General features: G+C 46.1%; 1 protein-coding gene across 2 annotated transcripts in view; it reads right to left on the bottom strand.

Annotated features, from left to right (window-relative positions):
* Positions 1-5,880: 5,880 nt before the first annotated feature.
* Positions 5,881-11,277, bottom strand: part of NR2E1 (nuclear receptor subfamily 2 group E member 1) — a 112,135-nt gene continuing 106,738 nt past the window's right edge. For both annotated transcript variants that reach the window (XM_054505431.2, XM_064597956.1), the window contains one exon: positions 5,881-7,382. In XM_054505431.2, the coding sequence (XP_054361406.2) occupies positions 7,220-7,382 (163 nt within the window). In that variant the 3' untranslated portion in view covers positions 5,881-7,219. The remainder of the gene's footprint in view (positions 7,383-11,277) is intronic.

Below are 11,277 nucleotides of genomic sequence, written 5' to 3'. Positions count from 1 at the left end.
GCCTCCCAGAATCCAGGTGTGGAAGCAGGAAGCTCCTTCTTCCCGGAAGCTATCCTAACTTCTCTATGTCCCTCCCCAACACCAAGTCAAAAGTCTGGAAGTTAGGACACAGACATGGGCCTGGTTCACTCTGCTTCGCTCTCTGGTTTCCTTCTCCTCTCAGACTCAAGAAGTAGGAAGGAAGGAGCTTTTCTTTTACTTCCTCCCTTTACTTCAACCATCAAGCAGCATGCCCCGTGGCTTCACTGTCATAAGCCAAAGCAGAATTTTCTCTATACTACAGAACTCGGTGAACTTGGTTCTCTAGCTTTTGCCTTTGAAAAAGGAAAGAATGGGGCCCCTGCGTGGCTCGGTTGGTTAGTGTCTGACTCTTAATTTCGTCTTGGGTCATGGTCTCAGGGTCGTGAGATCGAGCCCCACGTCCGGCTCTGCTGGGTGTGGAGCCTGCTTGGGATTCTCTCTCTCCCTCTGGCCCTCCCCACCCTGCTCACGTGTGCTCTCTCTCACTCTCAAAAAAAAAAGAAGAAGAAGAAAAGAGAAAGGAGAGAATGAAAGATTTGGGAAACTCAAAATAATAAGCCTGGTTTGTAATGTTATTGTATTGTTGTTTAAACTTATTTTTCAGATAAGAAGCAGAATCCTCCTCCTCCTCCTCCCCCTCCTCCTCTCCTTTCATTCTTTTTATATCAAATCCCAGTATTTCTCTCAGCCAAATGGATATCTCAGCCAGACAAAGGCAAGGGTGAAATGCTCAGAAAGGTATACAAACAACATATTAAATCATTTTCAAAATTATTCAAATGTACAGGTACATGGGGAGGAACCAGAAAAAATAGGCAAACATGGAAATAGTTGTGGGAGGGAGGTGCAATTATAGATGATTTTTCCCCTCCAGATGTTCCTATGTTATTATCTAATAAAAGAAAGTCACTTTTAATGTTGTTATAATGTTTTATTTAAAATAAAAATAACTACCCTGTCCCCTCTGGTCCCCAATCCACCTCCTGTGTATGTGTGAGATAATGCACCAAGCACTCTGTGGGCTCGAAACGGAATCAGCCAAGCCAACCCACCCTGAGCGGGGACACAGCTACTGTCCCCGGGGCCACTCTGATTGCAAGCGCCCTGCATGCAGGAGGAAGCCTGGAGGTACTCCGGGCTGGGGAAGGGGGCACAGGGTGTGCACTGCTCCAGGCTTAGCTGCTGATGAGGGGGCTCCACAGGATCTCTGAACAAAGGGATCGGGGAAGAGTGCTCCTCCTTAGGCCTGACAGCCTCAACCCCCGCTTCTGAACTACAGATAATCTGGACCCACTGCCCTCGCCTGACACGACTCTGAGTTGCCCCGTATCTAAAGAATCCATTGCTCTTTCCTATTCCTGAGTCCTGAAGACATCTTCCCTTCCCTTGCAGAGAGTGTGAGGTGGGCAAGGGGTAGCCTGAAGTGTTGGCAAGAACTGTTCGCCCTTTTGACATGTAGGGCTGAGGCAGCTGAGAGCTCGCCGGGCCCTGGGGGAGCAGGCCGCAAGGAGCCTGGGGAGTCAGTTCAACGGGGCACAGCCCCTCCCTGCACACCAGGCCCTCCCCTGCTTCAGCCTCCCCACAGCCCCTAGATGCTCTTCTCTGAATCACAGGCTGCTGCCAATTACAAAAGGGCTCTTAACTCTGTTTCGCAACCCCTTGATTGATAGCACTGGTGAGTGAAATTATAAGCCTTAATGATCACGTTAATTTCTGGGGAAAGGGAAGCGGTCAGAAGAGGTTCTCAATCACAAGCGCCACAATCAGCTGGGTGAGTTCAATGACAGGCCAGAGCAGGGAAAGAGGGGGAAGAATTAACTTTTTTAAAGGTCATCAGAGAGTAGTAGGAGAGTAACCAGGCATCAGAGATTCGGCGCACAGATGGTCCTGGAGCCTGGACGCGAACCCCCGTCCCGGGGCTCCTGACTGAGGGCGGGCATCGGTGCTTCTCCTCCTTAGCCCTGCTCCGAGGCGGATGCCCCAGAGATTCTGCTGTCACCGTGCTTGGGATATGGCTTGGAGGCTGGCAGCTGTGACAGCCCCCCCCATGATCCTCTGAGCAGCCAAGATGGAGAAGGACTCGTCTAAATGAAAGGATCTGGGGGCAAGTAGTTAGGATTGAGCGCATTTGGGAATCCACTTAACCTGATTGGCTCTTGCCACCAAGGGGAGTTGCTTCTGCTGGTCTCCTGGCCCCGCCTGAAGACAAGAGTGAGAATAAGGCCACCCGGCTCTCCTGAGAATCAAACCTAGGACTTCGGCCTCCTCAAAGCATTGACCCTACTCACAGTTGCCCATCAGAGCATTGCAACCCCGGGGTAGGTCAGGAAGCTGCGCAGTTGATGTGGTGACATCCTGGTTACCATATTAGGGAGACTGCCCTCTGCGCGTGGCCGGGGAGGCCAGCTCAGCAACGCAAGAGCTCTGATGGCCCTCCCGGACCGGCTCTGTGCTGCTCAGCTGTATTCGGAGCAAACAGCCACTTCGTGTTCCAAAACAGGCTTCACAAACCTAAAAAGATGACTTAAAAATACAGACTAAATAAAATAAATCATGCATCATTTGTGGTAAAGGCATTGGAGTTAATCAAAGAGAGTTATTGTTCTTCAATTTTTCCTAAGTGATTATAAAAAATGTTATTGTAGAATGAGTGGCTTGAGATTCTTAGAGCAGCGTCCTAGCCGCAGAAAGTGGCTGCCAAGCTGCTTCTACATTATCAGTTATCCAAAAAAAAAAAAAAAAAAAATTATCATTTATCTACTTTCTCTCAACCTTCCTCGTGACATGGACGCACTCAAACGTTCACAGGAGAGGCCTGGACAGAAAAATCGGGGGCAGGGGGCTCTAGGGTGGGCAGGCTGAGACCTACCCGGCCAGCCCGGGGAGGAGCACAGCAGAGGCGTGTCCCTGACAGAAGCAGGCGTCCTCTGTATTTTTTTAACAGCATCTGAAGTGTTCATCAAGCCGTGTCTGATTAAGCACTTTTAAATTCTGAGCAATGAAATGGGCCCTCTCATCCCCTCTTGGCGGGAGTGCAAACTGATCCAACCCTTTGGAGAGCCATTTGGTTGTACGTATCAAAATTAAAAATGCATATAACCTTTGACCCAGAAATGCCACTTCTAAGAATTTTTTCCTACAGAAAGACCCCAAGTCCTGGGGAGTGTACATGGAAGGATGGTTCTTTGCTGTTTGTTACAGTGAACAACAGCAAGTAACTTAAAGTCTATCAGTGAGGAATTAGTTGGATCAACTACAGTTAATCCATAAAATGGAATACTAGGCAGATGTTAAGAAGAATGGAGCCACATGTACCCGCAGAAGAGACAGCCATACACACAAAAGTAATTTGCAGAAACGTAGAAGGTTTCCATTTTTCTAAGGATCATGGACAGCAACCACAGTGCACATCTCTGGTCAAGGGGTTCAATTCCTGGGCTCCTAAATTGGACTAAAACCCCTAAACTACAAGTGAAATAATTTGGGATCCTTAATTCAGCTCCTGAACTCACCTCCTGTTCTTTCTTTTCCCTGACATCAAAAGACGACTAAAAGTGATTCAAACGCAAAGGTAAGCCTCCTCACCTAATTGTCACAGTATGTAAATAATACTTTTGAAAAGCAATGCTCCCAGATTTAGAAAAACCATTTGTCAAAAGAGCACCAAAGACTGGTTTTTGGCTGCAGTAATCACTTGGCTAGGCCCACCTTCTCTTGTTTGTTTATTCAAATTGCATATATGGGAATGGTATAACTTGAATTCATATATCCAAAGACTACTATGGCACAACCCCAGCCCCCCAACGCCAGCCATAGAGGGTATCTGCCTTAAAATCCATGCAAGCACAAAGGTTAGAGCACCCAAGCTGCAGCCAGCAGAGATCCCCAAATCCCAGAAGAGAGTGCTGTGGAGTTTTTAATCCTGGGCTTTTTCAAATGTTGAAAGCCAGCCTTGATTCATGCTTATCATGGCAGAGATGCCCCCGAACAGGCAGTTTCAGTGGGAATCTCTTCTAGGACAGGTCACAGGAAATTTACTCCTTCTTAACTTTACTGAGACTATTTTCAATGGATTAAAATAGATTCTATGGGGGCGTCTGGGTGGCTCAGTCCTTAAGCGTCTGCCTTCGGCTCAGGTCATGATCGCAGGGTCCTGGGATCGGGCCCCGTATCGGGCTCCCTGCCCTGCCGGAGGCCTGCTTCTCCCTCTCCCACTCCTCCTGCTTGTGTTCCCTCTCTCGCTGTCTCTCTCTCTGCCAAATAAATAAATAAAATCTTTAAAAATAAATAAATAGATTCTATGATTGTGATAGATTTTATTATAGGTTGGCAATACCCTTCTGTCCCTCTCCTCCATGAGAGGAGTACACTTCCCTGCCCCGGGGGAGGTTGGGTTTGGCCAGGCGTGTCTGGCTTTGGCCAGTGGAAAGTGACCAAATGTGACATGAGCAGCAGCTTCAAAAGTGTTTGTGTGGTTTGGCTCAGACCCTTGCACTTCTGCGCTCTGCCACGCAAAGAAGGAGCTTTCGGGAAGCCGCTAGTCCAGAGTGAGGAAACACCGGAACACGCTTGAACCCAAAATCCAGCCTGGAGCCAGGCCCAGCTGAGCCTCCAGGGACCCGCAGTGCCCAGAGCAGGAAATTCAAGTTCGCTGGTGTAAGCTTTGCGGGTTATTTAGCATCCTTGAAGCAGAACTTGACCAAGACGGGGAGGAATAGCCTTAGACCCTTTGCTCAGCTTTACCAAATCTTGTCACTGATCTCATATTTGTTTCCGGTTCTTTTTTGTCTTATGAAATAAGCCATTTTAGCATCTTCTTGGTACCTTTCACTAATCCCATACATTCCCAGAGGTAACCACTATTATGCAGTTAGTGTTTATCCTACTCATGTTTGTTTTAAATATTTGTGATATATTTATACCTCTATAAACATAATCTGGTCTTGTTTTATAAGCTGTAAAGCTTTACATAAACACAAAGCTCTATGCATCCTCTGTGATTCACTTCCCACTCACTCGCACACTGTATTTCACAACATGGACCCTTGTTGAATACACTGGCTCGAGTCTACTCGCTCTGTTGGCTTTATGTATAATACTATATATACCACAGGGTACCTATTCTCCACTGGTGGACATTTTCACTGTCAAACATGAACAGTGTTGCAAGGAACGTTCTTGCACACATCTTTGAGTACCTTGCTTTTCTCTAAGCCTCACTTCTCCTCTGTGTGGACTCAGCAGAGGAGTGCCTGCCTGGTCGACCTTGCACACATGCAATCTCTAAGGTCAAATTAGCCAAGAGTTGCTAGGAGCTCTGCTCTGGACTCGTGCTGGAGCTGCTTCCCAGGGTGAACCCACGGCACCCCTGGCCTTGGACACCTCTGATTTCCACCACTGGCCTCTGGCAGTGGGGCTGGTGCCCTGAGATTCACTGGGAACCTCTGAAAGCACTTTCTACTGCTCCTTCCACATCTTACTCACCAATGCAAATCCTCACGCTTTATCTTTTTGATCATTAAATGATTTCAAGTTCCTGGTCAGGACTGAAATGGTGGTGAGAGAGTTAGAGGAGTGAGTGAATGAAGACTCTGTTAATTGGCGTCTTTCTTCTTCACACAGCAATTTTTCTAACAGATGCAATTACATTTGAGAACTGCAGAGAACGGAATCTTATGTTTTATTTCTTTATTCATCATTTTACAAATGGGATTCACTGTAAAAAGGAAATTGCCTTTGTGGTTCAGTTCTTCAGGCTGGAGTGCTCTGAGTTTCAGTTTCTACACCAGCTGACACGGCCACCTCGTAGCTGGCGGGGCAAGAGCCAGCCAGGGAGGGAGGCTAAGAAATCAGGTAGAGTTCCTTTAAATCCAATATATTTTTATTCTTTGTAAATACAATGAGTACAACCTTTTAACTTCACAAATCAGTTAATTCACTTTGTACAAGAAAAGTTTTACTCATCCTATGATAGTCCAAGTGCTGAATATTTTTCCTCAGTGCTAGTACCTAATAAATCAAAATGTGAAAAGTACAGCAGCTATTTTAAAATGGTTGTTTCTACATTTCCATAAGTATAGATTCATACCAAAGGAGCAGCTTATAGTGTAGGACGGAGTGTGTGTGTGTGTGTGCATGCGCGCATTCAAGGCTTTACTAGAGACCGGTTTTCTGAAAGGCATTGAAGAGTCTCAGGCTGTTAGCAATGGATCAATCAAGAAACCTTTTAGCCTTCATCTCCTTGTGGTTCCTTCTGACATCATGTCTCTGTTCATTTATTCTGGTGTGACTCGCTGAAACACGAGTTTGGATCCCCATCGCCTTTGGTTTCAGCACTTTGTTAACGGGACAGCGATCTGCCTCATCCTTCACCTCCACTTTATTTGGTTTTGCTGTTTTTATTCATCCTCCCTCAACTTGTGTTCTTTTAGTAAAGCTCTTCTATTTTTGAGATGTTATCCAACCTGAAGTCCTGGTGAGAATCTCATTTTCGTCCACCAGTTCCTTGGACAAGGTTGCCTGGCCTATAGTATTGAAGAGAAGGAGGAGGAGGAGGAGGAGGAGGGGAAGAAGAAGGAGAAGAACAAAAGAAAGAGAAAGGAGAGAAAACAGAGAAAAAGCAAGTCTCACGGCATAAGCTACCTTTCATTTACTAACTCAGTCCTGAAGGCCACTTCATGATGTATTACGATAGAAGAAAAACTTCTGATAAAACTTTTGCTTTAAAACCTAACCATTATTTTTTAAAATAAATTCTCCAACATAAAATAGTTCTGAAGGCTGTCGTATGATGTTATACACAGAGCTCTATTTGGTTACCCAACTTCATATGCTAAAAAGGAAAAGAAAGTTCTACTGATGGTTCAGCTTTTGAGAGTTCAGCCCGATATTCCAGGTAGGAGGCAGAATGGCACGGCCTGCGGCAACCCCTGAATCGGGGGCCCCCTTCCCAGGGCGTGGCAGCAGGGAGTTCTCTCTGTTCAGGTGGTCCTGTGATGCCCCCTTTCCTTCCCCACTGCCCCACCCTGGGGCAGCACATCAAAGCAACTGGAACTGTTTTGTGTCCATTGGCATGTTTTTCTGAAGGCTACACATTCCCAGGTTTATGCTTCCTGAAGGGTTTGTTAGTTGAGGCTTGTTCTCCGTGGGTCGAAGTTCATCAGATACTGTCCCATCCTGAAAAGCGGGGACTCGGAGCTTAGATATCACTGGATTTGTACATATCTGAAAGCAGTCTTGTAATTGGCACGTTGCCGATGGTTTTTTTGAAAAACACTTCTTCTATGGTTGATGGACTAATAGATCGTAAAGCTGGCAAAAGCAACAGGAGTTTTCCAAAGCGACAGGGTTGCGTGGGATATCTGGAAGAGGAGAAGCCACGAAAGCAAGGTAAGATCCATTACTCTTGTTGAGTCACAGCCCGTGCTTGAAGGCACACCCTCTTCCTGGCTGGGCCTCTCTCTTTACTACCCCACCCGCCCTGCAACAGAGGCCCCCACAGGTGCTTCTGGCCCTGCTCTGCAGGGTGAACAGTTGAGGCATGAAGAGCCTAAATGATGCTGCCAAAATCACGTGGTGACTGTCTCTACATTAGCAAAGGGCTTGCATTTTGTTTGGAGGAAAAGTAATTTTAATTTTTTTTGAAGATTTTATTTGTTTGAGAGAGAGAGAGGTGAGAGAAAGAGCACAAGCAGGGGGAGCTGCAGGTAGGGGGAGAAGCAGGCTCTCCGCTGAGCAGGGAGCCCAATGTGGGGGCTCGATCCCAGGACCCCAGGATCATGACCTGAGCCAAAGGCAGACGCTTAACCGACTGAGCCACCCAGGCGCCCCGGAAAAATAATTTTAAGAAACATGGTACTAAGTTCGGGTCAGATAATACACTGAAGGCTGCCAGGGTAGGAAATCACCACGCTGCTGAGGATAAAGGTAGTGCTAACATCCACGTTTTCTGATTCGCAAGGCTCCTTCCTCAGCTCGTTCCCTCAAATAAAATGGATTCCTTTTCTAAGCCGTTCTCCAAATTATTATTCAGGCATTATACTTAGTCACTCTCAGGAATAATTCCGTCCTTATTACACTGCAAATTAAAGACTAAGTTCTGTTGGGTGGTAGTGCCATCCAACTTTCATGTCAATGAAATTGGCATGTAATTAAAGATGTGAGAAATTGCTTAACAATTTCCTCTCTTGATGTGCAACATACGTCTGTGCTCAGATGGGCAAGTTCAATTTTCTGCTGCCCTTAGATGCCTGTAACCTCACTGTGGCCCGGATGCTCCCTCCATCAATTTTTTACAATCAGCTACCTATGTATTTCACAAGGAGGGCTCCTGCCTCTACAGCACACCACCCAGAAGACTGCGCTCCTGGAGCACCTGTCTGTAAGTCAGCCAGGTTTAACCCCTCCCTGGCCCCAGCGTGCTAGAAACTGACAGATATCAAAACTCCTTCAGAGGAGTTAGGTAGCTGAACGCTGAGTTTAACTGACCAGTAACTTCACCCTGCAAATAGAATCCAGGGGAACCATTGTCAGGGTTGTCTCTTGGCTTTGGGCACCTGGGAGTCCCTCTCTTCAACCTGATACTAGGCTGGTAGGTCTTTCTGGGCCTCTGAGGACCTTGTTTGGCTCTTTTGCTGCCACGCTTCATTATCACCCATGGACAAGGACCACCAGACTTGTAATCCCAAGACCCACGTCTCCCTTCTACTTTACTCTCTTCAACAGCTTTGTTTCCCTTCCCAGGGTCAGGCCGAGGAGCAAGCACCCTGCAGTGGGTGGGAGGCTGTGGCTGCCTAGAGAGGCCTCCACTGTGTCTACAGAACTCACCCAACATTCTGGAAGTTTCCCACAGTGAGGAAATACTGTGGGAAATAGTAACTTCCAGAAAGGATGGATTTTGGAGAAACCATAGACCATGAACTCTTGATTTTCTGCATGTAGATTATCCACTCACCTACTCACCCACTTCTTTTATTTCCTAGTTGGGAAGGGGCTGGTTAGTCAACAAGAATGAATTGTCTGTTCTTTGTGGAGTCCTGTACTACCTAGAAACAGTAACAGTGTGCGTGTGTGTGTGTGTGTGTGTGTGTGTGTGTGTGTGGCAGAGAGAGAGAGAGAGAGAAAGAGAGTCTAACTACTCAGTATTATTTTTTAGAATATCTATGTCCCGTGGGGCACCTGGGTGGCTCAGTCGTTAAGCGTCTGCCTTCAGCTCAGGTCATGATCCCAGGGTCCTGGGATCGAGTCCCATGTCGGGCTCCCTGCTCAGCAGGAAGCCTGCTTCTCCCTCTCCCACTCCCCCTGCTGTGTTCCCTCTCTCGCTGTGTCTCTCTCTGTCAAGTAAATAAATAAAATCTTTAAAAAAAAAAAAAGAATATCTATGTCCCTGATTTCATCCATTAGCATAAATAACTGGAAGTTTTCTTTTCAGGCATAAGTGTTCTGTGTCTGTCACAGATCCGTGTATTTGATCTTCAGTTATAATATACAGTTTGTGTGAGACGCCAATTCCTAGCTTTTTCCTTATGTCCCAGATAATTAGAGAAGTAGCCTACAGAGCTGAGTTTGCGATTTTAACAATTAATGCATAATTAGCTCAGTTTGCAATACTGACTTTTCATTTCAATTTTGGATCTTATTTATCTAGACAGGAAAGTGCTAGAGGAGAATGTTCTCTGATTGAAGGAGCTAAGAAATAAGGCATATGCCATTTTGTCCTATGTACAACTCTAGGTATTAATATTAATTATAGGGGCACGTGGGTGGCTCAGTCAGTTGAGTGTCCAACTCTTGGTTTCAGCTCAGGCCATGATCTCGGGGTCTTGGGATGGAGAATGGAGACTGCTTGGGATTCTCTCTCTCCCTCTCTCTCTGCCCCTCCCCCCTTCTCTAAAAAAATTAAATTATAACTATAGCTCATATCATGAAATAAAAATTCCTTGTCAAAGCAAATGTGTTCCTTCAATGAATAACTTCCTTGTTTTGAGGCTAGGGAGAAGTAGTATACTTGTTATTTTCCTAAAATAGACTCCTGTTAATTTGTGGTTGAGCTCTCTCAGGTCACCCTAGAAGAAGTTTCGGGTGGGCCCTGCCCTCTCAGACTCCCCTTCCTGGGCTCTGGCATCTCCAGTGCCTCTACCACAGTCCCTGTGCTGGCTCTCCTCGCAGCCCTTCTCCCCTGCTGAAGGCCTGCCATTCAAGGATTGGCTCACATGTTATCTCCTCCATCATGCAGCCTTTCCAGACTTGCCCTCACCAACTAGAATTCATCTCTCCCACTCCCCACTTTGCTTTTTCTCTCTTCGCTGGTCTGAACTGAATGAACACTTCTGTCTACTTCATGCAGTGAAAAGGGGGAAGTGTCTTGTTCTGTCTGGTGTCCCACAATTCTCACCAGGAGCCCTGCATGGAGCGAGTACTCAGCAAGGCTTGACTGAATCAATAAGTGGATATCATATTCTTCTCAGTGTGATGTTCTTTATACCTTAATGACTTTAAATGTCAGAGTCAGTCATGATATACAAGTTAGTTTTTAGTGGGCAAAAAGTGCCCAAATTATGTACTGCTCCACTTTTATAATTTTGAGCAAATATTAAGTGCTTACTATACATTCTGAAATTTAACATGGGTTTAAAATTTTAAAACCATAGCACTTTAATTTGAAGGCCATGTACGCAGGCACCATCACTCAACATAATTTCAGTGATAGTCCATGGACAGGGAGCGGTTTTATTCATTAGTTTTCAAAAGAGGATTTAAAACAGAAATAAGCAGATTCATAGCAGAAGCAGTCTCACCCCCAGTGAATACGACTGACTTGGGATTTCTCCCACCCCTTAGGTGAGGAAGGCATGAACTGCCTTTAGCCACTCACTTTAGTTACTCCCAGCACAGTGTCTGTGGGTGATGTTGAGATGATGGAGACAGGTTTCCATGGGCTTCCTTTCAAGGTCAATCTGAGAATAAACAATCCTAAGCAACTCTATTCTAACCTCAGATCTACTGCAATCCTAACTTGGGAAGCTAGCAGGGTTCCGCTACTCTTTAAGAGCCTTGCTTTTTTTCATCTGAAAATGAGATCACAAAGTCTATACCTTTTGGTGGACTTGTCCATTGGTGGGCCAGGAGGAGCACTCCTGGAGCCCCAGGGGCTGAGCGTTTCTACAACGAGCCAAGAACAGCCCCTTCCAGTGGGCTCTGCTTGGGCCAGAAGATGCCTGATGGATGCCATGACTCAAAATAACTCAATGGATACCA

Source organism: Mirounga angustirostris, unplaced genomic scaffold (assembly GCF_029215605.1).
Source record: "Mirounga angustirostris isolate CCGP_5_RB_7025 unplaced genomic scaffold, mMirAng1.0.hap1 SCAF_8, whole genome shotgun sequence".
In the NCBI taxonomy this organism is placed as follows: Eukaryota; Metazoa; Chordata; class Mammalia; order Carnivora; family Phocidae; genus Mirounga; species Mirounga angustirostris.
The sequence above is the reverse complement of the archived record's forward strand: the minus strand, read 5'-3'. Positions and strand labels throughout refer to the sequence as shown.